This window comes from Grampus griseus (genome assembly GCF_964374135.1).
Source record: "Grampus griseus genome assembly, chromosome: 17".
NCBI lineage: Eukaryota > Metazoa > Chordata > Mammalia > Artiodactyla > Delphinidae > Grampus > Grampus griseus.
Window position 1 is genome coordinate 32513186 of NC_139011.1, and position 27776 is coordinate 32540961.

Here is a 27776-nt window from a genome sequence, read left to right on the forward strand (position 1 = left end):
TTTTAGAGGGATCACATCCCACTGAAGTTTGTCCATATTAAAATCTCTTACAGCAGACAGTCCATGCCTGTTGGTTCATGTAAATTTCAGTAGGACAGAATTGAACAAAATGGAATCTTAGTTGATTTCTAAAAGGGTAGTCACCTGAATTATAGGTCTGTCTTATTTTAACTCTGTAATATTCCACATAATGTCTACATGATCATCTCATAAATCTTAGGCCTAGATTATAAATGTAGTAGGTGGTGATAGTAAACTTTAAACAAGAATTGGAAATATTGTTACCAATATTTAGCTCTTGTCTGTGATTTTGGAAAGAATGGGAAAAATTAATGGGGCTGTTTTGTTAAGCTGGTAGGTTTCTGAAAACTTATCTTCAGGCTTCCATATATAACCCCATTCATCCCCATCATTATCATTATGATTGTTTAAGATTTATCAGTATTCACAGGTGTGTTTGGCTTCACGATATAAGAAATTAGGTGCAATTTTATTTGGTTCTAAGAGATAAAATTCTTGTACTTTGATTGACAGGAGATTTTTAGTGTTTTATCATTTATCAGAAAAAGAAATGTATTTTCTTCCTTGAATTGTTTTACAGCACAGTGGCAAAATGGATGAAAACTGGTTTGTGGCAGTTACCAGCACAAATGCAGCTAAAATCTTTAATCTGTATCCAAGAAAAGGAAAAATAGCTGTGGGCTCAGATGCTGACATTGTGATTTGGGACCCAAAAGCCACAAGGTAAGTCTAAGTTTTTGTATTGGCTTCTCCATGGAGAAAAAGCACTAACTTGCAAAGAAATTTTCATTGGCCTTAATCAGCCATTTCTTATTAGGTGATTTATTTAGCCAGGCTCAGGTATTTTGAGCCTATGCACAAGATAAAGGTTTTGATGTACAAACATTCTTTTGTTTTCCTTGGCATAGAGAATGCAAAAGTTGTGTTGCTTCCCATTCCCTGGAAATGCATGTGTGTATAAAGCCAGTATGAATTTCCCACTTTAGTGCTTGGCAAACGCCTGAGTTCACATGGAGGAAAGATGCAGAGCAATGAAGAAAAGGAAAGGCTTAGTTTGAAAAGGGCTGCATTGAAAACTCGAAATAATTACAGCCTTTTTACAGCTTCCAGATAGAAAAATTCCAGCACAAAGGATGTCACTTTTAGTTAGCCAAATTTTCCAGCTGAGTTCATCTTGAGCCTGTCATTCCCAGTAGACTCCGGCTTTTTGTTTCCAATTTCCATAATTCTATGTGAGTATCGCAGGTTTGGCTGATTCCACCAATTCAGAAAAGTATTCAATAGAAGCTGAAGCTTTGTTAATTTCTCCTTATAGGATGTTGGCACAGACAACACCTGCATCCTGATTTCTGTTTTTCATAAACTCTGCAGCTGTAATGGAGAAAATCCCACATACTTTAACGTTGCGTGTGTGTGTGTGTGCATGCACGCGTGTGTGTGCATGCACGCGTGTGTGTGCAAACAGGGATACGATAAGACCTTCTACCTTTACCGAATATGCATTTATTCAAAGTCTATTAAGGGTTATGTTGTAGTAAACAGACGTCTATGTAGGCATACCTTATTGCACTTCACAGATACCATGTTTTTAACTAACTGAGGGTTTGTGGCAAACCTGCATGGAGCAAGTCTATCAGCACCAGTTTTCCAATAGCATTTGCTCGGTTTGTGTCTCTGCATCATATTTTGGTAATTCTTGCAGTACTTGAAGCTTTTTCATTATTATTACATTGGTTGTGGTGATCAGTGATCTTTGATGTTACTACTGTAATTGTTTGGGGACGAACTGAGCCCCTGTAAGACAGTGAACTTGTGTGTGTTCTCACTACTCCACCAAACGGCTGTTCCCCCATCTCTCTCCCTCTTCTTGGGCCTCCCTGTTCCCTGAAACACAACAGTATTGAAATTCGGCCAGTTAAGAACCCTACAGTGGCCTCTAAGTGTTCAAGCGAAAGGAACAGTTTCATGTCTCTCACTTTAAATCAAAAGCTAGAAATGATTAAGGCAAATTGAAAGCCGAGATAGGCTGAAAGTTAGGCCTCTTGCACCAAACACTTAGCCAAGTTGTGAATGCAAAAGAAAAGTTACTGAAGGAAATTAAAGGTGCTACTCCAGTGAACACACGAATGAATGATGAGAAAGTGAAACAGCCTTCTTGCTGATACAGAGAAAGTTTTAGTAGTCTGGATAGAGGATCCAACCAGCCACAGCATTCCCTTAAACCAAAGCCTAATCCAGAGCTTTAACTCTCTTCCATTCTATGAAGGCTGAGAGAGGTGAGGAAACTGCAGAAGAAGAGTTTGAAGTTAGCAGAGGTTGGCTTATGAGGTTTCAGGAAAGAAGTCATCTCCGTAACATAAAAGCACAAGGCAACGCAGCAAGTGACCCAGAAGATCTAGCTAAGATCATTAATGAAGGTGGCTACACTGCACCACAGATTTTCAGTGTAGATGAAATAGCCTTATATCGGTAGAAGATGCCATCTAGGACTTGCACAGCTAGAGAGGAAAAGTCAATGCCTGGCTTCAAAGCTTCAAAGGACAGGCTGACTCTCTTGTTAGGGGCTAATGTACCTGATGACTTGAAATTGAAGCCAATGCTCATTTACCATTCTGAAAATCCTAGGGCCCTTAAGAATTATGCTAAATCTACTCTGACTGTGCTCTCTAAATGGAACAACAAAGCCTGGATGACAGCACATCTGTGGATATTGCTGAATATTTTAAGCCCCACTGATGAGAGCAACTTCTCAGAAAAAAAGATTCCTTTTGAAATATGACTGCTCAGTGACTATGCACTTGGTGACCCAAGAGCTCTGATGGAGATGCACAACAAGATTCATATTGTTTTCATGCCTGAAGATCCAACACCCATTCTACAGCTCATGAATCAGGAGTAATTGCAACTTTTAAGTCTTATTATTTAAGAAATACATTTCATAAGGCTATAGCTGCCATAGATAGTGATTCCTCTGATGGATCTGGGCAAAGTCAGTTGAAAACCTTCTGGAAATGATTCACCATTCTAGATGCCATTAAGAACATTCGTGATTCATGGGAAGAGGTCAAAATATCAACATTCACAGGAGTTTGGAAGAAGTTGGTTCCAACCCTCATGGATGACTTTGAGGGGTTCAAGACTTCAGTGGAGGAAGTAACTGCAGATGTGGTGGAAATAGCAAGAGAACTAGAAATAGAAGTGGGGCCTGAGGTTGTGAATGAATTGTTGCAATCTCATAATAAAACTTTCATGGATGAGAAGTTGCTTCTCATGTGTGAGCAAAGAAAGTAGTTTCTTGAGATGAAATCTACTCATGATGAAGGTGCTGTGAAGGTGTTGAAATGACAAAAAAGGAATTAGAATATTCTGTAAACTTAGTTGCTAAAACAGAGGCAGGGTTTGAGAGGATTACCTCCGCTTTTGAAAGAAGTTCTGCTGTAGGTAAAATGCTATCAAACAGTACTTCACGCTACAGAGAATTTTTTCATCAAAGGAAGAGTCAATCAATGTGGCAAACTTTATTGTTGTCTTATTTTAAGAAATTGCTACTGCCACCTCAATCTTCAGCAGTCACCCCTCTGATCAGTCAGCAGCCATTAACATTCAGGCAAGACCCTCCACCAGCAAAAACATTAGGACTTTGCCGAAGGCTCAGATGATGGTTAGCATTTTTTAGCAATAAAATAATTTTTCATTAAGGTATGTGTATTGTTTCTTTAGACACAATGCTACTGCACACTTAATAGACACAGTATAGTATAAACATAAGTTTTATATGCCCTGGGAAAACAAAAAATTCATGTGACTGGCTCTGTTGTCATACTCAGTTTATTACAGTGCTCTGGAACCAAACCTGCACTGTCTCCGAGGTATGCCTGTGTTCTTCCAGATTCATTATTCTAGGGAGGCTCCTCTTAACCACCCCTTCTATCCCATTTCTCACATTCTGCAGTTTTCGCACTGAAAAAGATGAAGGAGGATAGTGCAAAAAATTCTGACAGTGGCTTAGAGAAAATTCTTAAAGGGTTGCAGAAGCAAGATATAAGTCAAAGAAATCCAAAGAGGGCTAGATCATTTCAACACATGCTCCCAAGCAAAGATAATATTTCTCCGTATTTCAAAAGGACATTAAAACAAGAAAAGAAAAACAAAAAGGTCTCCAGTTTTTTAAAAGTCTCCGAGAGTCAGAGAAATAGAATCCTGTGGTTCATCTGCCTCCAGCCAAACTAGATAAATATAAAGTAACCTTAGTAATTTCTGAGATTACAAAACATTTTTGCATTTCTCATGAGATTATAACAAAAGCCTTCTGAAGTAGGCATAAAAATTATTAATATCTCATCTTACAGATGAGAGAGTGGACAGACATTCAGAGACCTTAAATGACATGCCTGGGTTCTCCAGCTTGGCACTGATGAGCTGGGAACAGGATCTACACATCAGGCTCTTGGGCTGTGCTGGTTTTCTTTATGCTTATTGCTTAGTTATACACAATAAGCAGACATCAATAGAGAAGACTCAGCACCAGTAATCACATGCCAATATGTATCATTTTCTTAAAAGACACATATAAAAATGTAAATATTTAATTTTCTGATATCATTACTGTTACAAAGTGAAGGACAGATATTATATAAGAAATACTAGAGAACCGATGAGCGAAAGTGATAGAAACTTAAAAGCACAGAGGCTTTTTAGCTTGACCTTAAGTTAGTTATTCTTAGGCTAGAAATGAAGGAAATTAAGCAGGTAATATGTAGATCTTAAAAAAGAATAAGAACTAAACATCTGGATCATTAAGGGCTATTCTGAAACAACTGACTAGGAAAAGGAGGACGAAGAATGTTATAGAAATCAGTAGCTAACACTGGTGAGAGAGTGGTCTAAATTTATATAGTCTGAAGACATGACTCAAAGAGACATAATCACAGCCTATACATATCCTCCAAGCAACAATATATGTGGTAAGTAAAGGAAGTGAATTATTCACAACCTTGAGTTCAGGTCATTTTTCTTTGTCCAGTTGTCTAAGGAAGACAATGCTTTACACCTGAGCTGGTGTTGTCCTCAGACTTTACAACAGCGGAGGAGACTAAGGCTGGTACTGCTGGAGATACCCAGATGTAGGGTTAAAAAGAAGGTCCACAGGGAATGGCCTTCCCATGGCTCTCCACCTTGCTAGGAATTAGACCGGACAGTTTGAGTGTTCTCATTTCTCCCTCACCTTTGAAAAGGAATACATATTTGAAGAAGGAGAAAGTGCATTTATCATAGTTCATATCAAAAGAGAGAATTTGACAGAAACTGAATGCTGATCCCTTATCCAGGTCGATCATAGCACCAGCCTTCTCTACTCTTGGCCCGCTTGTTAGGAGAAAGTTGCTCATCTGAGCTGGCTGTTCCTGACCAAAATTTATGCTGATGACCTCAAGGAGGACCTGTCTGGTGCGAGATAGTATTTTAAGCCTTTGCTAACTGTCCGCAAGTCACCCATAGCTTCCCCCTGTCTCCAGCCACTACCCCACCGGTCGTGACGGTCTGCCTCTCCTCGCCTCGCAGACTGCGTTCTCTGGAATGCCGCACGCCTACCGACCGTGCTGCGTCACAGCCTTTATTCGCTGTCTTTCTCCCTCGTTAACATTCTTGAAGTCTAATTCCATTTTTTTTTTTTTTTTTTGCGGTACGCGGGCCTCTCACTGTTGTGGCCTCTCCCGTTGCGGAGCACAGGCTCCGGACACGCAGGCTCCGCGGCCATGGCTCACGGGCCCAGCCGCTCTGCGGCATGTGGGATCCTCCTGGACCGGGGCACGAACCCGTGTCCCCAGATCAGCAGGCGGACTCTCAACCACTGCGCCACCAGGGAAGCCCTTTTTTTTTTTTTTAAATTCCATTTTTTAAAATAAACGTGTTGTTTCAGAATAGTTTTAGATTTACAGAAAAGTTGCAGAGTTAGCACAGAGACTCCCAAATGCCCCACAGTGGGTTGCCGTTATGATTATCTTACATTACTCTGATACATTTGCTACAATGAATGAACCAGTTTTGATATGATATTAACTGGAGTTCATACATTGAGACTTTCTTAGTTTTTGCCTAATATTCTTTTTCCATTCCAGGATCTCATCCAGGACACCATATGGCATTTAGTCATCATGTTTCCTTAGGCTCCTTTGGTCTCTGAGAATTTTTCAGACTTTATTTTCTTATTTTTATTGAAGTACAGTTGATGTACAATGTTGTGTTAATTTCTGCTGTACAGCAAAGTGATTCAGTTATACACACACACATATATATATATGTTCTTCTTCATATTGTTTTCCATTATGGTTTATCACAGGATACTGAATATAGTTCCCTGTGCTGCACAGTAGGACCTCGTTGTTTACCCATTCTGTATATAACACTTGGCATCTGCTAATCCCAGCCTCCCACTCCATCCCTCCCTCTTGACAACCACAAGTCTGTTCTATATGTTTCTGACTTTATTTTTGATGACCTTGACAGTTTTGAGGAATTCTGGTCAAGTATTTTGCAGAATGTCTATTTCCTTTTTTTTTTTTTTGATGTTATTAGCCTGGGGTTACGGGTTTGGGGAGGAAGACCGTAGAGGCAAAGTACTATTTTCATCACAACCTTTCAAGGGTACCTACTATCAACGTGACTTCTCACTGTCGTCGTTGACCTGGATCAGCTGCGACTGTTTTCTCCACTGTACAATTAGTCGTTTCTTCCCCTTTCCATATTGTACTTTTTAGAAGGAAGTCACTATGCACAGCCCACACTTAAGGAGTGGGGAATTATGCTCTAGTTTTATGTTTTAACTGATTCTACAACCCCAGAGTCTGACCCAGTTCAGCACAGAGTAGAAACACAATAAATGTTGAAGGGGTGAGTGAGAAGGATACAGGTTCCACACTGTATGGAAGATTGATGTGATTAAGACATGGCATAAACTCTATTATATACTTGAAAGTTGCTAAGAGAGTAGATCTTAAATGTTCTAACCACAAAAAAGAAATGGTAATTATGTGACATGATGGAGGTGCTTTGGCAGTAATCATTTTGCAATATGTAAGTGTGTATCAAATCAACATGTTAGGGACTTCCCTGGTGGCGCAGTGGTTAAGAGTCCACCTGCCAATGCAGTGGACACGGGTTTGATCCCACTTGCCGCGGAGCAACTAAGCCCGTGCGCCACATCTACTGAAGCCTGCACACCTAGAGCCCGTGCTCCGCAACAAGAGAAGCCACTGCAATGAGAAGCCCGCGCACCGCAACCAAGAGTAGCCCCCGCTCTCTGCAACTAGAGAAAAAGCCCGCACGCAGCAACGAAGATCCAACACAGCCATAAATAAATTATTTTTTTAAATCAACACGTTAAACTCACACAATGCTACATGTCAATTACAGTTCAATAAAGCTGAGGAAAAGTAATGACATAAAGGAAAATTGGAAAGATTTTATTCAGCAACAATTATAGTGAGAGGAAAAGTAAGAAGAATAGCATTTCCTCACTTTTTAGTTTTTTATTAATTAATTAATTTTTGCTGTGTTGCATCTTCGTTTCTGTGTGAGGGCTTTCTCTAGTTGTGGCAAGCGGGGGCCACTCTTCATCGCGTTGCGCGGGCCTCTCACTATGGCGGCCTTTCTTGTTGTCGAGCACAGGCTCCAGACGCGCAGGCTCAGTAGTTGTGGCTCACGGGCCTAGTTGCTCCGCGGCATGTGGGATCCTCCCAGACCAGGGCTCGAAGCCGTGTCCCCTGCATTAGCAGGCAGATTCTCAACCACTGCGCCACCAGGGAAGCCCTTCCTCACGCTTTTAACGTATTGCAGGTTATCAATAATTGTTGAAATGAATGAAGATGAATAAAGGAGAAAGGATTCTCTAAGGAAAGAAGAAAGAACTGCTTCACGGGTCTTCTTTTCCTTGTGTCCCCTTCATTTTTGAGGTTGGGGTGCAATTAGCTTTTTAAGCAGCTCTTGTAATAAATAAGAGAAGAAAATGAAGTTAACAGAGAGCTATCTTCCTGGTTCTTTCATTCAGTCAGCAAGGAGCATCGCTGAGAGCCAGGCATGAGGGTCAAGGTTGTACAAGAGCCAGGCCCTGCCTTTGGGAAGCTGACAGTCTATGCAGAGGAGATAAGAGATAAAGTCAAAGGGTCTCAGCCTCAGGAGGAATGTGTTAAGGATATCACGTGGGAGGCAGAAACAAGGTGCTGCGGAAGCCCAGGGAGGAAAGATCATTCTTGCACTAGTGCAGTCATTGGCATAGGACCTAGGGTCACGTTAGAGAGGAGAGGAAATGAGGCTTCTGACCCTGAGAGTCAAGGCTAAACATGGAGGTGAGGTAGACTGAGGCATTGGTCGCAGGGTCTGGGTGGAGGCAGTTAAGGCCAGGGATTACAAGCAGAAAGAACAGGTTCAGGCTGTGGAAAGGGACTGGAGGATGAAGAGGTCGTGGGCTGCCTATCTCCAGTTTTAATCTTGTTCGTTACAGACACAGGCAATTTTAAAGAGAGCTCATCTAGTGAAGAAGCATTATTTAATCAAATGAACAAATAGATATATCTGTAGGGTTTTTTTTTCTTGCAAGATACTCCTTTTGATTTGACCTATCTAATTTTAATATTAGCTAAAGGCTGGTGATGTGAAGGCTTTCTGTCTGACCACAACATTAGAGTTTGAACAGAATTTTCCTTCGAAATTTCCTGAAAGGTTTTTAGCAAAAGCAATTAATTGCCCTGCTGACTAGTTAGTATGTCAAATGACAGCAATGTGCATTTCACCCCAGAGCCTGAAGGGGGCGCCCACAGCCCACATTGAGCCAAGGGACCCAACCAGGGCATTCAGGCTTCTGGTTATGCAAGAAAAAGCCAGCCTCTGGAGGATGGATGAGTTTGCTAATGATATTTGGCTTCATGGAACACAGAAGTTTTCCCTTTTTTTTTTTTAATTCTCATTACTTATTAATGGCATGTAGAAGTATGCTTGCAACACAATCTGTAACCTTAAAAATGGACTGCATTAAAGTTGCTGAAGGAGATCAAGGGAAAGACAGGCAGTGCAGCCATGTTTCTTCTTCTTTATAGAAAGCCGATGATTCCAGGGTGAGGTATCTGACACGTGGTGCTGGATGCTGAGAGAGGATTGAGAGTGGGCGTCTGTAGAGAAGGTTTGGACACCCTGTTGAAAGGTTACCTAAGACGTTACTAGCCTGTAAAAAGTTCCTGCAGAAATCAGCTGCAATAGCTCTTCTGTGTCATTGCACAATCAAAACAAACTGCGTTTGGTGCATGTGGAGCATTCACCTGTTTTGGAAGTAAAAAGAGTCTGCCGTATTGAGTGTGACGGCCCTTTGAGCCAGTGCCTATTGCTTGTGACAGAGCTGTGTGCCCTAACACATCACTGCTTGGGTCAGAGCTTGAAATTTAAGGACACATTGCCTATGCAGATGTTTGGCCCATTTCTGTAGGATATCTTGGAGCTTAGAGCCAGGAGGACGAAATCAGGATTATGATTTTCATGTAGTGTCAAGACAGAATCTTGTGGTATCATGTGGTAAATACAGAGACCAGTCAAATTGGCCAACTTGTTAAAAACCTTATTAGAGAAGATGGCATGTGAGTTACTTGCAAGCCTATAGCAGCAGCAATAACTCATGTTCTGGCAATTTAAGACTATCCTATGAGCTTCCGCTCTTCTGCATTCATTAAATAGCAGTTAGTTACCATGGCAACTGTCCCTTTTCAGTATTTATGAGCGGTAGGGTATCTCACAGAATCTCAAGCACACTAACACACTGTGTGCACTGGAACATTTAATGAAGACTTCTAGGCTGGACTGTATTTTGCAAAGCAGGCATACTTTCCTCACAGTTATTTTCGTTTATTATTTTTAACTCAATTATGGCAGACTTTCGACCTTGAATACACCATTCTTGAAGGCATTGTGCTGTCTTTCCTGCTTAATTTCCTTCCCTTTCTCATTGAAGATAGAGATAAATGAATTTAACTATATTCAGAGAAGAGTAATGACTTGCAGCTTAATGAAAGTGCCCCCCTGAGTTCTAGAGAGGGCCTTGTGTGTGAAGAGGAGAAGAATGACTGTTTCATCCTTGGCTAGTGGGGAGTGTGGGATGTAGGGAAAAAGAAGAAATAGGGAGTAAGTTGCCCTTTGGTGAATAGTGGTGACGACTGTGGCTGATTATTGCAGCTATGTTATCAGTGACTATTTCACGGAAGCTACTAAGCATTTTCCCTTGAAGTTGCACATCGTGTATCATTTAACTAATTTGTACACTATCATCTTCCTTCTCAAAAGAAGCATTTGCACACACACATGCTAGCACGCACTCACACACAGGCACATAAACACAACTACCGTGTCTCTGCTTGTAAATGTTGGTCAGCCTGAAAACTCTGCTTTTAATGCCTGTTTCTAAGACTGTTTATAACTCACTCCTCTCCCAGTCCCCAAACCCACACCATCGCATCATGTGGGAGGAGGGGAGAGAGACCCAGGCCTTGTACCATGTGCGTGGCTGGACATGAAGACGATTTATGCCATGCTTTTTCACCGTGTTGTCTTGCAGACGTTCATGGGGGCAGCCTGGCGTCAGGTGAAGGTTGACCAAGGCTCTGCTTTTGCACAGCTATCCGGGGACCCGCCACATAGTAGTTACCATAGATTTATAGAGTAATTTTGACAATTTTCTGGCAAATGATAGCAAAGTTTCTTGAGGAATAAATGACTTTTGCTAATCCACACAAAATCCAGCCCACCTTCTCAGCTGCTGGGGGCAGGAGCAGAACCAGAGCGTAAAGAGAAAGGCTTTGGGGTTCAATTCCTACTCTGTCTGCCACATACTAACTGGATGCGACCTTGGGAATGTTATTTAATTTTTCTGAATTTCAGCCTGTTTATTTGTAAGATAGGGATGATGATGATGGTTGACGTTTATCTGATAGCATTGTTGTGTTTAAGATAGTGTACGTAAAATGCTTGGTATAATAAATGAAATAAAAAACAAAATATCCGAAATGCATGGTACATAATTAATGTTCAGTAGTGCCTGGCGTGCAGCAGGTGCTCAGTAGTAGTAGGTGGTCAATTGATCAAGTAAGTGGGAGCTCTTATTAACTATAATAGTGATTCAAAAGCAGTAATGACTTACTTCAGACCAAACAGGACTAAAATTATATTTCATGTGAAAGCTCCATCTCTTGTGTTTCTTACACACCTGCAACTTGCAGCAAGAATGACTAAAATTAAGGAGCTTAGTGGGTTCTTTAGGCTAAGATAACCTGCTTAAATCAGAACTCATGTGCCCCCAGAGCTGACTCCTTTGAAAAGTTATTTGCAGTGAAACAGTTTCAACAAACCACCTAAGATCCATTTTGTGACCTTCGGAAGACATTTGCTTTTAAAAAAAAGTTTTGGACTATGCATGAAAAAAGCTAGCTTGCTGATTACATACGGGTGAAATTTTAACCACTATTTATTCCAGGTTGTTTATTTAAACATGTTCTTATGCAGCTGAACCTTTCAAGTGAACTAGAAATGATTTCCAAGGACTTCACTACTAATAGCTGCAATTTTCTTCAAATGATACAGGAAAAGCGGCTTAGGGACAGACCACAGTAACCCATATTCTGTCGTTGATGATTTGCTTTTGCCAGAGTAAGCATAGTTTATTTTAAGCATTAGGATTTGGGTAACAAATAAGCACCAAGGGATGGTGGTTGTATGAAAGGCATAGGCTTTTCTAACCTGCTGTATTTTTCTTCCTACCTGACATATGTTATAAATTTTTCTGTCTTTGGCATTTGCCTGTCTTATTTACAGCTGTATCCCTAGGTACCAAAACAGTGCCAGGAATATATAGCAGCTCAATAATTATTTACTGAGTGACTAAACCAGATATTAATTGTCTCGGGCCAGTGTCTTGGGCCAGTGAACAAATGCGATTTTAAAATTTTGGTTGGACTTTGTTTATCTGCTTCGGAAACACGTTCAAGATCCAGGTTTTACATTTTTCCCTCTGAGTTGAAAAAAAAAAAAAGAATTCTTGGCACTTCTTCCTTCTCCTTCCCCAAAGCAGTACTTGACAAGGATACGTTCCAGAGTCAGTGGCTGGTAACATTGCCAGACCTGGCCTGGCCATGAATGTGGCTTAAGCCAGGTTGGATCCTTTTGTGGGTTAAACGACTGTGTTTTGGTCCCAGACTCATTTCTAATTCTGGCCAGTTATCTTAAAAACATGGGCCCTTGGTTATGGAGGGTTCAGAAGATGGAATGAAAATGGATGGAGGGAAATTTAGTATCAGTACCTGAAAAGAATCCCAGTGTCCTTATATTCTTTTTTTTTTTTTTTTTTGTGGTACGCGGGCCTCTCACTGTTGTGGCCCCTCCCGTTGCGGAGCACAGGCTCCGGACGCGCAGGCTCAGCGGCCATGGCTCACGGGCCCCTCCGCTCCGCGGCATGTGGGATCCTCCCGGACCGGGGCACGAACCCACGTCCCCTGCATCGGCAGGCGGACTCTCAACCACTGCGCCACCAGGGAAGCCCCGTCCTTATATTCTTAAAGCACAGCAAAGAGCATGGCTTCCTACAAAGGCCTTTGGAGAATGCATCAGTTACTATACATTGTTCTCTTTAGAAGACGATGACAATTGGAAGTCTATTTGGAGGCAGTGAGTAATTTAGGGAAGCACAGTCTTTTCTAATGGCCTGAACAAAGCTCAAAAAACAAAACAAAAAACCTTAATGTAAGCTAATTTACCTTTTTTCTTTTTTTAAGAACAGGGGTTCTTGGGACTTCCCTGGCAGTCCGGTGGTTAAGAGTCCTCACTCCCAATGCAGGGGGCACGGGTTCAATCCTTTATCGGGGAACTAAGGTCCCGCATGCTGCACAGTGCGGCCAAAAAAAAAAGAAAAGGGGGGGGTTCTCAAAGTGTGGTCCCTGGACCAGTAGCATCAGCATCAGCTGGGAATTTATTAGAAATGCTAATTCTCAGGCACCTCCCGGAGCCTGCTGTCTCAGAAACTCTGAGGGTAGAGCCCAGCAATCTGTGTTTTCACAAGCCCCCCAGGGGATTCTGTTCCTCACTCAGGCTTAAGAAGCACTGGTTCTCATAGCGTGAGAGAAGACTTTGGAACTCAAAGTCCAATTAACTCCCCAAACAGAGTTCTCTATAGCCCTGCTTGATTAGTACTAGTTTTAGGAAACTTACTACCTAACCAAACTGTTCAGTCCTTCCTGGGATGGTTGTAATTGTTAGGATGTTCTTACTTTGGTTGCATTAAAAATCCCCTCCTTCCAGCTGCTAACATGTTTGGCCTCTGAAGCTATGAAGAATGTATCTACATTCTCAGATAATAGTTCATTCATTCATTCAATCAAACATTTAAAGAAAGACACTGGCGCCAATAAGTTACCCCATCACCAGATAAGCATCCTCAGATCCCTCAGTGGATCCTTAGGTCCGTGATTAGCAGAATCCCCATGTCCTGACCACACTTCTGCTCACCATTCTCTTGACACACACTTGTCCACATCCTACAAAGATACAAGTCCCAGAACTGGATCCGATTCTGCTTGTAATACCACGAGAGCAGGAACATGTGAGGCTGATTAGTTTTATAGCTAAATGCAGAACTTTGCATTTCCCTTATGACGTTTTCTTCTGTGATGTACCTTATGAAATTGCCATTTGTAGGTTAAAAATGTGAAATGTGAGCAATTGCGTGGAGTTCTAATATCTTATCACATTTATTCAGTCAATAACATAAAAACTTATATTGGGCCTTCTCTGGTGTTTATGTTAAAATAACAGGTTTATGCTAAATGGTTTTTGTTTGTTTGTTTGTTTCACACTTTTAAGTCCATTTGAGCAGATAGTAATTTACAGTGTCCATAATTCTTCAAAGATGCAATATTTAATATAAACAAAAGTCACAAAGAATAATGCAGTTAACATTTGTGTATTAACCTTCCCAAGCCCATCTCCTCCCCTCCCCCCAATAAATACCTTGGATCCTGGATTTGATGTTTATTACTCCCATGCATTTCTTCCTATTTGTACTATATATATATATATATATATATATGCATTCCCAAGCACAATATATACACAATAAATATATTTTGTGTATTTTTGTGTATAATAGATTGTATTGTACCATATATATTATTGTGCAACTTTCTCAATGTCATGTTTATTGGCACCTAACCATGTCGAAATGTGTGTAGGTGTTTCATTCCTTTCTACTGCTGTATCGTATTCTATTTTATGAATATAGCATGATTAATTATATATCTTCCTATGCTGGTGGACATTTAGGTTGTTTCTAGTCTTTCACTGTTTCAGACAGTGTGTACATCCTTGTATACATGTGTGAGAGTTTCTGTAGGACATCTGTCTAGTCCCTGATTTGTTTTACATCAAATGCTGTCAAATTTTTGCCTGTAGAAAGATATAAAATTGCTCAATTCTTTGTAAGTAAATGCAGAACTTTCCGTTCTGGAGTCGCGTTAAACCTGTCGCCTAATTACCTCTTATCTTGTCACACATTCATTTCTTCAGTTATTAAGAACCATATATTGGACCCCTGCCATGTGTCAAAGACCACAGTAGGCAGCTGAAGACAAAAGTGAGGCATAATCTCACTCCTTACTTGGGTGGCAGGGGCAGCGTTAGTGGAGAGGTGGTGGCTTTTGCTTTTTGGCTGCAGTCATTGTTTTGTGAGCTGCGAGTCTGACATTCCAGGGATCAGCTGTCACTAACAGAGTGGGATGGAATGTGGAGATGGGGTGTGGGTGGTAGGAAGTGGGGTTAGACAACTTGGGCTTATGATCCCTTCCTGTCCCCCGAGGTTACACGGCAAATATCCACCTGTAGACCTGGCTTTGCACCTATTTTGTTATTCTAACTGCATCCCTAACCCCTGAAATACAGAATATTAGCATCAAACAAAGACACACGAACACAGACATATAGCGGTTTCGTATTCATCAGGGCCCCTGGTTACAGCCTCACGTATTTTGCATAAACATACATGTTGGCCCTGATTTCCCCACTTTATCATGTATAAACTGAGATTAAGTTCATATGTCCATATATACACATCTATATATGTGTATATATATATATAGGTTCATGCAGAGTGGAGAGCTGGGGGTGCTGAGCAGGGCACCCCTGAATCCAAGGTCAGAGCTTCCTCGCTGGGCTGCAGGGCAGCAGACTGCGTGCTCTGTCCTTGGTGACAAGTGCGCACGTGGCATATAGGTCCCTGCAAATCTGCCAGTACTCGGGGATCTCACTTCCCAGCACATCCTGCTGGCTGGGGGATTCTTTGGACACCAGAGGACAGTGGACATTTTCCATTTCAAAGATGTCCTGTGCCTGCAGAACACCTACTCGGTGCCCTCCCAGAAGAGCGGGCTGTGCAAAGCAGAGAGCTGGGGAAGGAGAGTGAAGGTACATTAAGCTGATTTTGCAGCTGCAGCTGGAGTCGCGTTAAACCTATTGCCTAATTTCCTTTGTCTAACTTGATTTATTTTTGGCTGGAAGGGAAATGGATCAGCATTGCTTTTTATGCCGAGATTATGTTGCCTGAAGGAAATTTTCCATCATTCCATGTGCCTCTGGCCTCAGTCCTGTAATTGGGGCTGGGCAGCGACCTCCCCGGCGGCCTTCTGGAGGGGGGAACACAGGCTGCCCCTTCACACAGAGCTTGGCGTTTGTGCCAGGCCTTTCTGTAGGTTTCTCTGGCCATACTCTAACATAGACAGCTTCATTTTATTTATTTATTTTCTGTGAAACCCTTTTCTCCCTACCTTTGCTCTATCTCTTTTCCTGTATTTGGAATGCTCTCTGTCTCTCCAGAATTTCTTAAAGGTGGTTTCTTTACATTTCTGATACAATATTTCCTTCCTGTCTCCCCTCCTCCCACCCCACCCCAATGTGATTCTGCCCCCCCCTTTTTTTTTTTAATCACCAAGGAGGGACGTGTTTATACTTTGCTCTTGGTTCTATTCCCCTACCCAAGCATTTAAGGAAAGCTAAGAATCTGGAGGCAGAAAAATAAAAAGGCAGTTTAGCCACACACAGAAAATAGGAGCATATATCTGTGTGGAAGGGTTGCTGAGTTCCTCGCATGGTGGGGATGGGAGGAGAAAGTATTAACCGGTTACCTACAAACACGTATTTATTGCATGCTCACTCTGTATAAGAAATAGTGTTGCTAAGTGCTGTGAGGGACATAAATGTAAGATGTAACACCTGCCATCAAAGAGGCTGCATTCTGGTTGGACAGACGAGATATAAACACGGGAAAGGATAAGATAACTCTTGGAAGGGGAAAATTAGAAGCGCTCAACACATCAGTTCAAGAAGTGGGGAGGGTCTCATGTGCTTGACTCCTACCAATGAGTGGTCCAAATAATTGTCCTGAGTTGAGGTCATCAAGCCTTCACAGAAGACTGGGTTAGGCTTGGGAAAGGGCTTTGACCTAGCTGAATCCTTGGGGACGGTTCTGGATAAGTAGGCAGGGGGCAGTAAAGCCCTCCAGATGGAGAAGTCAGGGATAAATGAGGGAAAATGGAAAAGATAATTCAGTGGGCAATCAGGAGACCCAGGAGGCTGGGCAGAGGGGTCAAGGTGGCAGGCAGCTGGAGACAAGATTAGTCCTGGCCAAACTGCCAAGGGCTTTGAATGGTAGTCTGAGTACAGAAGATTTTCTCTTAGGCAGCACGAGCTATTGAATGTCTTTGTGTGAGGATTTGAATTGATCTAAATCTGTACCTCCCTATTTTTACATGGCATAAGCAGAAAATAGTTATTTGTAGAGTACACGGCACTAAAGAGAAAGGGATTTGGAGACTGGGAGGAGAATATAGCAAAACCAACTTGTCCTGGTTTGCCTGGAACCTTCCCAGTTTTCCCATAGCACTGAAAGTCTCATGTCCAGACAAATCGTCAACCTCAGCCTACACCAGGACTGCTTGTCACCTGGGAGAATACTTTTGGTCAAAGGTGACTAGCCTATGAGCTCTGCCCACGCCTGGTCACCCTGGGATCCCAGAGTTTCAATCTTGCATCTGGGCTCATCCGTTGGGAAACCTTGATTAAATAGTATTTTAGGGTTATGAGTGGGCAGGATGGGTTGGAGTCTGGAAGAATGGTCAGGAGGCTATTGGTGGAGTCTGGCTTGAGGGGATAAGGCCTCAAACAAGATGATGGCAAGGAAAATGGGGGAAAACATTTTTGATTTAAGACATTTTTCCCCCCGGGAGGAGAAATTCTCCTGACAACCAGGAGAAAGATTGAACATTGAATGAGGTAAAGGAGTCAGAAATGACTTCAAAACAACTGCAGCTTTGTTCATTTATGACCCAAGCATTTATTGAGTGCCAACTGGGTGCAAAATATCATACTCAAAGTTGAGTGAGAAATGTGTTCCCCTTATATAACTTAGGACCTAATTAGATTAAATAAAATTTAAAAAAACTCTTCAAATAACTATAATATAAGGTAAAAGGTCAGGGTGTGTGGCACAGTAGTTAAGGGGCGTGGGATTCAGAGCAGAAGCGGGTCACTAGATTCAAATCTCAAATACTAGCTGCATGACCTTGGACAAGTTACCTTTTCAATTCTCAGTCTCCTCTCAGACGCACAGTAATGTAGATATGCTAGTCATAGTGCCAAGCTCTGGGCCTTGTTGGAAGGAGATAATACCTTCAGCATGGTGCATGGCATATAGTAAAACTTTAAGCAACATTAATATCATTATCATTATCACATACAAAGTGGTAAGACATGAGAGATTTACTACCTAGCAGGGAGGTGTCAAAGTAAATGACTTTTATAAATTGAGGGCCTATAGAAAAAAAAAAAAAGCTTAGATGAATCAACAGTAGTTCCAGAATTCCAGTTTGTTTTGTCAATCATAGTTTCACTCCTGTGTATGCATATCCACTTCCTCACATTTAGTTTGTGATTGGCGTGTCAGTGGGGTGCAGTTGCACCTGCAGTTTAGGTAAGATGCCCCTTAGATGTCACGTTGTAAAGGGCCATTAATCAGTGTTGGATGTCTGACCCTGTGGGGCAGTGGTCTCCAGAGAATCTCTATATTATTTCTTTATTTTAGTTATAACTTGGATTACTTTTTACAGTTTAAAACATTTTTTTTCTTTTGCTATTTTAAATCCAAATTTTTGATTATTTCTATTGGATGAGTTACTAAGAGCAGAATTACTATATCAAAGGGTATGTGCATTTAAGGGTTCTCTGCATATGTGGTTACATCCTCATGGTTCCTCACCAACTCTGGGTACAATCTTTTTTTTTTTTTCCCTTTGAGTTTTGTTACTTTCGCAGGTAAAAATTTTTACCTTTCAGCTACAAATTGCGTATATTTGAGCACTAAGGAAGTTGAATATTTTTCCATGTTTATTAGTCATTGGATTTTTTTCCTTATGAAGAAATATCTGTTCATGCCCTTTGTTCATTTTTCATTTGGTAACGTGTTATTATTTGTCTCTTCATTTAAAGGGGTCTGTCTTATTTCTTGCAAACTCCCCAGGTTCTTTTGAGAAATAAATGCTATAGTTACATGAAAGTGTTTTGCATAAACTGTAAGGACCTATATGCATGTTATTATTATTGAAAAATTGACCTTGTTCGTATGTTAGAGTCATATTTATAACAAAGAGGTCCTTGCAAATTCAGAAATAGGCTTGACTAGAGTGTGAGCTCAGTTCCCGTCAGGATTTTTGTCTGTTTTATTCACGGCTGCATCCCCAGTGCCTAGAACAGTGTGTGGCATGGAGTAGTGATCAATAAATACATGTTAAATGAATGGAATATGGGATAAACACATAGATGGATAGAGATTTTCTACAATGTTCCACCAAGTTGACTTCATTTCATTTGCTTTTTTGCCTCAAGCTGGAAGCAAATAGAGTTGTGTATGGCTGGTAGGTCAGAGCTGTGAAATAGTGTTCTTATCATTCTGGACTTAGGAAACTCATTTCTTAGAACCTAACTTTCTTTATGGTAACATTGTAAGCCTAATTAGTAATTCTGCCTCATTTATTTAAGTGATAAACCAGAGACAAGAAGAGTTTAGTGACCCAAGCATGGCATTCAGCAGTATGATAGAAGACCCAAGTTGTTGTTCTAGTTTCATATAAGAGCATTTCTAATTCCTAAATATATGACAAGCCTCCTAGTCTTTCCATGCCTCACTTGTGGTTTCTGGCAATTATGAGAATAAATTGTACACAAAGTCTAAAAGAAAACATGACAGTATGCCTTAAAATTGATTCATTCTTTGGTTGCCTATTTTGCGGGAAAGGTTTTGCATAGAAATTTATGCTAATGAGTTTAATCTCCTGTATAGACTTAAATTCAACTACCCACAGGTGCCTGGTACCAACTTCTTTTCTAGAGTTTCTCTGCTCTGTTTTTATCACTAATTAACCTACCTCACATTATGTTTCCCTTTTAAGGTGCTTTAGTGTTTCTGGAAGAAGATGGGGTAAAATTTCATATAAATGTGCATTTTGCTCCAGACTTGTGTTCTGGATGGATCACTTACAGTGGGAGGCAATACATGGTGGTTTGTTTGTTTTCGTTTTTTTTTTTTGTGTGTGGTACGTGGGCCTCTCACTGTTGTGGCCTCTCCCGTTGTGGAGCACAGGCTCCGGATATGCAGGCTCAGTGGCCATGGCTCACGGGCCCAGCCGCTCCGCGGCATGTGGGATCCTCCCGGACTGGGGCACGAACCCATGTCCCCTACATCGGCAGGCGGACTCTCAACCACTGCGCCACTAGGGAAGCCCATGGTGGTTTTTTGAGGCACATAGACTCTTATTTATGATCTTAGGTGAGTTACTCAGCTTCCCTGAGCCTCAATTTCTTCATTTATAAAATAGGTATTTAAAAAGCCCTGCTTCCATTGGATTGTAAGGATTAAATAAAATAATGTGTGAAAAGATGTTAGCATAGGGTTTGGCAAATAAGCAAGCAGGAAATAGAGGCTGCAACTGAATATTATTATTGTCATGTTCATCATAGATGGCTTGGCCATGGCTCTTAGCCACTGAGGTGCTATTAGCAAATGTAAGAAAAGCAAGTGAAAATGTCAAAGCAAGAGACAAGGAAAGAGAGATAGATGCCTGCAAGAAACAATCCCAGAAGCAACCCATCCAGGATATATCAGGGTTCAAACAGAGAAGTGGAACCACCTGGAGATACAGATACAGATACAGATACAGATGTGTACACACATGCACCCATGCATATATACATATGTGTGTGTGTAGATATATGTGCACATGTATATATACATAGATGTACACATACATATATGTGTATATGATTTGACCTTTCACAACTGTAGGAGCTGGTTGATCAGTGTCTGCAAGGCTGCTGTCTTTGCATCTGATGCTGGAGCTTGAAGTCCAGTGGTTAGGCCATCGGGAGGGGAAGATGGAGGTCAAGCGGGAAGTGCGGAGACAAGGTGGAACCACAAGCGCAAGCTGGGCCCCACAGGGAGGACGGAGTGACACCAGTGCCTGTTCTTGTTGCCTCTGCCCTTGCTGGTGTGGCGTGGATGTCAAACTTTGGTCATGGGGCCAAACACACACTGGGCGCAGGGGTCAGAGCCGCTGATGGAGGATCCAGAGGAAGGAGAAGCAGGCTCAGCCCCGGTGGCCTCTCACACCAGATGAGCCCACAGATAATCTGAGCTGCAGATTGGTCGCTGCTTCACTTCCCCCCTCTGAGGCCTAGATGTCATTATCAATGTGGTTGTCTGTTTCTTTTTGGTTTTTTTGTTTTTTTACATCTTTATTGGAGTATAATTGCTTTACAATGGTGTGTTAGTTTCTGCTTTATAACAAAGTGAATCAGCTGTACATATGCATATATCCCCATATCTCTTCCCTCTTGCGTCTCCCTCCCTCCCACCCTCCCTATCCCACACCTCCAGGTGGTCACAAAGCACCGAGCTGATCTCCCTGTGCTATGCGGCTGCTTCCCACTAGCTGTCTATTTTATGTTTGGTGGTGTGGTTGTCTGCTTTAAGGTGAAGACACTAATGGGTACAGAGAGGTTATTCATTTGCTTCAAATCACACAGCTGCAAAGGGCAGAGCTGGGCTTCAGAGCAGGCCTGGTTGACTTGTGTCTGACCTCTTAAACACTGCAAAGTTACAGCTGCCCAAAAAGGCAGGGAAGGAAGGCATACCTACCGCACAGAGGTTAGCGTGTGGTCTCTGGAGTTTGTAATCTGGCCTCTCCACTCACTGACAGCGTAACCTGGGGCAGGTTACTGAACCTTGGCTTGCTTCCATTTGCTCATCTGTCAAATGGGCCTGATTATAACGCCCACGTCACAGGCTGTATGTAGAGCATTAATACACGTGGATTCTCTGCCACAGTGCCGAGGGCCGTAAGCACCCCATGAGCGTTGGCGGTTACTACCCCAGGTTGCTCAAGTCAGCGGGTTTCTGCACGTCTCTCCGCAGTGGCAGGTAGCTTGTCAGGCCCTCCTCGGGTGTCGCTCCCTTTCCGTGCTTCATTACAGATGAGTTGCCCTGAGGCTGGCTCGGTGGTGTAGCAAAGTCAGTTTCACCGGCTGCATTTCCGCATCAGCACCTTGGATTTTGAGCCTCATGCCCACTCAAGGCAGACAGAGGTGATGTTGCAGTGACCCCGTTTAACCCCGGCCCTGCCTCTGTGACCCGACAGTGCTTCCTCGAGGCAGCTGCCTTTGGGTCCAGTCAAGTTTGAACTAGACAACCGTATCGCTAATTGGGACTTTGGGGCTGTGCTAACTCTGGCAGAGCCTCCAAAGTGCTCTGTTTTCCGAGGGTCGATGAAGTGCTGCAGTGCGCCAGGATGGAAATAGATGATTAGGTGTCACCAGAGCTCTTGCCCAGATGGAAAGCAGATACTCACTATTACAATTCCAAGTGTTCTGGTAACCTTTTTAATGAGTGAAGAATGTAGTGCTTTCATCGTTGGAGCAGGGGGTGCTCACGGATGGTGGAGCATGGTGAAGGAGGGTGGAATGGGGGGTCAGCCTGCCTGTGTTTATTTCCTCCCAACCGCGTACTTCCTGTGTAACTCGGACAATTTACTCAGCCCCTCTCAGTCTCCATTTCCTCGTCTGTTAAATGGAGATAATGAGTTCTTGAGAGATTAGGTGAGGCAGTGCACATGGAAGAACCTAGAATATAGCTTAATGGACATTGACCACACCTGGAACCTGCTGGGCCCCTAATTGAAGTGACTTGGAAATAGAATCATGTGATGTCCTGTTTGCCTCATCACTTTCTCGGGAATGCTGGAGGCCAGGGCTCTGTTCTTAGGATTGCAGAGCCGGAAATTGTCTCTGACTTTTGAGAGGTGCTGTAGCCCATCCTGGTGGATTTCACACAGTTCACTGGCCGCCTGTGTCCACGGATCTCTCTCCTGGCCACAGACTTTGCTCTCGTTCTTCACTAACACACCTCACTCCCAGCTGTCACGAAGTTATTTTCCAGTGTCAAACTACATTTCATCTGCCAGCGTTTCTGCTTACTACCTCTTTTTATTTTCCTCAGCAGGGATGGAGGGAAAATAGGTCATCTTTTTCCTTTCAAAAAAAAGAGTAAAGTTTAGAAGTGCCCCAGACATTTCTGTTATCCAGCGTTCTCTTTTCCATCCCTTTATTGAGAACCCCACTGACTTCCCTTTATATTCCAGGAAGTCTTCTTTCTTCCTAAAATATGGTATTAGAGCTGAACATAATCATAAATACCTGGCCAACTCTGGTGTACAAGAAGGATATTGTGTGAATTTTACCCAGTGTATTCCTGTGTAGAAAACCCACATCTTTTTCTGCCCAAGTTGTGCCCCTAGATAGTCTGTCAAACAATGTCATCTTGCCAAGGGCAAGGCATCCTCCCAGGAAGGGTGACAATGTAATTACAAGACCAAGTCCACACCCCACCCCAGAAAGTTATTTCTAACTCTTACCAATATGTTAGGCCAACAGCCTCACCTTCCAAAAGTTGATAATCATACCTCACCTATAAGCACTTACCTGTTTAATATTCATAAGACATACATCCTAGTATCATGCTAGCTTTTGCTGATTCACATTCAGCTCCTTATTTTTTTGTGTGTGGTACGCGGGCCTCTCACTGCTGTGGCCTCTCCCGTTGCGGAGCACAGGCTCCCGACGCGCAGGCTCAACGGCCATGGCTCACGGGCCCTGCCGCTCCGCGGCATGTGGGATCTTCCCGGACCAGGGCAAGAACCCGTGTCCCCTGCATCAGCAGGCGGACTCTCAACTTCTGTGCCACCAGGGAAGCCCTCAGCTCCTCTTCCTTCAAGACACTAAATTATTTTTAATTCCCCACTTTCTGAAAACTAGTATATAGAACATGAAATATTTATGTTAAGTAGTAATGTCAAAATTTGCTAATAACTTATTTTTAGATAAACAAATATGTGTCTAAAATGCCTTCTATTTGCTCAGTGCTGTGCAGGGCACAAGGGGTGAAAGATGTGGGACCTACTTCCAAGGTCAACTTTCTAGAATCTAAATCCAGTTTATCTAACCATGGTCTGCACCACCATCCATGACCTGGATGACATAACTCCAAGGACAAAATAGCCGGCTTGCCTGGTCAGTTTATTTCTTTAAGCCAATGTTTGGGCAGCATTATTATGAATCTGTATTGTTTTGTCGTCCATGTAGCACCAATAGAGTTCCAAGTTATTGTCCGATTTAGATTTAATAATGTGGCTGAAGCAATTCCCATTTTCTCTTCTGTGGGAGGTGGTGCAGAAGTCTGCAGAGAGGATGGAAGATTGATGGGTGCAGTGAGCAGCAACTTTGCTTAATAATGAGAATGTACTTGAAGTAGCACCGCTTAGCATTTCCAGAGATGTGGTTGCTTTGCTCCCCATTTATATAACTTGTCACGTCCAAGAAATTCACAGAAGAACGAGTCTGAAATAGACAGTTGGAACACACGTCAAAAAAATATTTTCCATCATGATCACGTGGAGAATGACCAATTTCAGTTTAAGGAATTTTTAATAGCATCCTAAATCCCTTGCCCCTAAACAAAAAACAGACTAAGAAACACTAGGAAGTAAGGAACGAGTTGCTTCCCATTTGTTTTCTGGTGGATGAAGAATGTTTTCACTGACTGCATGCTTTCCCAGTAGCTTCTCATAGAGCTTTCAAGGGGCAACACTGTCTAGTGGTTAAGAGCCCAACCTTTTATCTCACCTGAGCTGCATGAACTTACTAGCTGTGTAACATGGGGTGAGTTATTCACCTTTTTGTATCTCATCATCCTTGTCTATTGCACGGTGCTATTGGGAAGCTTTAAATGGTTACTATTCCTTCATGTTGAATATACAAGATGTCATATAACACATGTAGAGAGATGAGGTATATTTTTAAAGAAGCCACTAATAGACCTGATAATGATTCTTTCAAACTTTTTTTTTCTTTTTTGGTTCTCATGGCAACCTGGTAAGGATCCATCCATGCCATGGACAGAGTGGCTGAGTTGGAGGAAATATAACAAAATACCTAAACAAGTCATTTCTCTGGGGTCAGGAAGACCCACATTGTTTTAAGAAATCCTCTTCCTTTCCCCAGTGTTCTCTTTGAATGCACACGGGCAGTCTCCCGCAGGCTTTTTTGCTTCACTGATTTTCTCATCTGTAGGAGCATGCAGCTCTTTGATAGGAAGCTATTTGCAAAGGGACAGAATGTTTTTCTGCAGCTGTGATGTGAGTGGTATCAAAGTTGTAGACAAAGTTGAAAAATAGCTTAATGTTATCTTCAAGGCTTCTGCTTTCCTGTCGGCTTGAGCCTTGGAGATGTGTATAATTGGGACTCAGTAAGACAACCTTGACACCCCTCTGCAGAGAGATGTGCCCGTTTGATACAGGCTCAAAGCGAGTTTGACAAAGAGCAGCTTTTCCCTTGGGGCAGGGTGATCACGGAGAATCTGCTAATGAAGAGTTAATGGCCCAGGAACCCCAGCTTCACTTATCAGATGGGAAGGTTTTAATCATTCCTATCCTTCCTGTTACCACCAGGACGGGCCAACAGCCTAGCGATCCAGTCAGTAATTAGAGAGAAGGTATTTCTCTACTCTCCTGACCTGACTATCATATTGTTAAATTTGAAAGATATTTGATGATGAATTTTACAGCTCTTTGGTTTTACTTATGAGTGGAATCAGAGCACCGCCCCACATTTGCATCTGTTCTGTGGACAGATTTGGTGGAAAATAGTTTCTGGTTTCTTTTTGAGTCACAAACCTTTTGAACTGTGCCTCAGAGACATCCATGGGCTCTTCATTACAGGAATTACTCTCCAAAGGACAAGGTCTTTATCAGTCAGGGCCTTTGGTTGCAAACCATAGTAACTAACTTACACGCAGATGAGCAAAAACACACTCTGTGGGAAGGCCATGGGGTGCTCACAGACCAAAAGAATAGTCAGTGCTCCAGACTTTGAAAGAACAGAGTCCAAGGCAGCCCTGGACAGCCTGCAGCAGGAATTGCTCTGTGTTCAGGGATGCACCCTCCAATCACTTAAAAAAAATTTTTTTTGTCATTCTACCAAAGATTCAAATTCTTGGGAAACAATGCAGTTCCCCCTCTCTTGGCTAGGGAAGAAAAGGGCGCCATGCCTAACCATCTTGCCAGATATCTCCAATGGGGGAGAGATGTTTCTTTTTTTCTTTTGCGGTTCGCGGGCCTCTCACTGTTGTGGCCTCTCCCGTTGCGGAGCACAGGCTCCGGACGCGCAGGCTCAGCGGCCATGGCTCACGGGCCCAGCCGCTCCGCGGCACGTTGGGATCTTCCCGGACCAGGGCACGAACCTGTGTCCCCTGCATCGGCAGGCGGACTCTCAATCACTGCACCACCAGGGAAGCCCGGAGGGATGTTTCTTAAAGAAAAACTGGGGGAATGCTGAAACCAGAGGAAGGGAGAATGTATGCCAGGGGATGGGACCACAGTGCTTGCTACACTGCGTTTCTCAGAATAGGATCACGTGTGTGGCTGAAATGCACTGCAAAGCTCCATGTCACCTGCTCCAGTTTAACACAGTGTCGCTGAACCTTAGGACGATAACATGTTAGCCCATTGACTGAATCCCTTTTAGTTAGAGCCCAGACGTGTGTTTCTGCTTTCTTCTAAGATGGTTGAAAGAAAAAGGTGGATCAGGCAGGGTTTTTAGCTGCAACCGAGAGAAATGTATGCTAGGTGCTTAAACAGAAGAAGAATGTATTAAAAGAACTGGGAAATCTACGCTAGGTGCTTAAACAGAAGAAGAATGTATTCAAAGAACTGGGCGGCTCAAGAGAATCTCCAGGAGGACCAGAAGGCCAGGCTGAGAGGCTGTGTAGCCAGGACCAATGCCCCAGGCCTACCATAGGACAGTGGAGAGCCCCAGTGTTGCCCCTGGGCTCAGTTGCCATGAATCGCTTCACTGAGGCAGGGCTTGGACCCTAGTGCTAAACCCCTGTCACAACTGGCCTGAAAAACAGGATTGAGCCATCTCTCCCTTCACCAACATGGATCCTGCAGCACCTGCTTCCTGAGTCACCAGCTTGCCATGCAAAGTATGGTGCTGGGGCACCATTTTGGAGGAGGCCAGGTCACATGACTGGGCCCCAGCTGCAAAGGGGCCTGGGAAAGCATGTTCTGGCTTCTGCCTTAGAACAGAAGGCCTCTGCCTTGGAGGAAGCATGTTCAAAGGAAAAACAAGTGTCCTTAGAAAGGCAATTGTGTGACTTTGAACTTGTGTTCATTCCACTAATGGACCACGTCTCCCATACCACACTAGTAATGAATAGATTTTAAATACATTTTGTGGGCTTCCCTGGTGGCGCAGTGGTTGGGAGTCTGCCTGCCAATGCAGGGGACGTGGGTTCGCGCCCTAACTGGGCCCGTGAGCCATAATTACTGAGCCTGCGCGTCTGGAGCCTGTGCTCTGCAACAAGAGAGGCTGCGATAGTGAGAGGCCCGCGCACCACAATGAAGAGTGGACCCCGCTTGCCACAACTAGAGAAAGCCCTCGCACAGAAACGAAGACCCAACACCATAAATAAATAAATAAATAAATTTTAAAAAAAGTTTAAATACATTTTGTAATAATTTTATAAACCTTATGATGATATTGCATTCTATTTTTTGTTGAAAACAAATATTGAAAACGTACCACGATTTTTTTAATCTTCTTATGACAGGGTTACAGATACACCAGTATGCTCAAAAAGTGGCAGTGATTCCAACCTCTCAGAGGTTCCTTCAATATCAAGCTGTATGAACCTTGGGCAAACTCTTACACAGCTGTATTTCAGCATTACCATCCAGGACATGGTGTAATAGTACTTAGCTGCGGACTTAATCGTGTTGATAATATTGGTATTGCTAAGTACTTTTAGGTATCAAACAAATGTTTCATCTAACTGGATAAGATACAACTAAGAATGATAATTATAACAATGTTCCTTTATTTATTTCTTACTAATGAGCTTGTACAGTTCACCAGAAATGCTAAGTAACAACAGAACTTTAGGATTGGATGTTTACATTCCATGTAAGTCAGTGTTCTGTTATTTCCAAAACACTGTAATTATCAAGAGATCATTACAGTTGATTCAGATAATGCTGCAACACAGAGGAAAATGCAAGGTTTTGCCATGGGTTGTCAGGGTC

The 27776-nt window shown here is 42.6% G+C and overlaps 1 protein-coding gene across 1 annotated transcript in view; it reads left to right on the forward strand.

Annotated features, from left to right (window-relative positions):
• The window catches only part of DPYS (dihydropyrimidinase), an 88774-nt gene that overhangs the window by 44298 nt on the left and 16700 nt on the right, over positions 1 to 27776 (forward strand). Inside the window, exon 7 of the mRNA XM_082675233.1 lies at positions 602 to 744. Within this exon, the coding sequence (XP_082531359.1) occupies positions 602 to 744 (143 nt within the window). The remainder of the gene's footprint in view (positions 1 to 601; positions 745 to 27776) is intronic.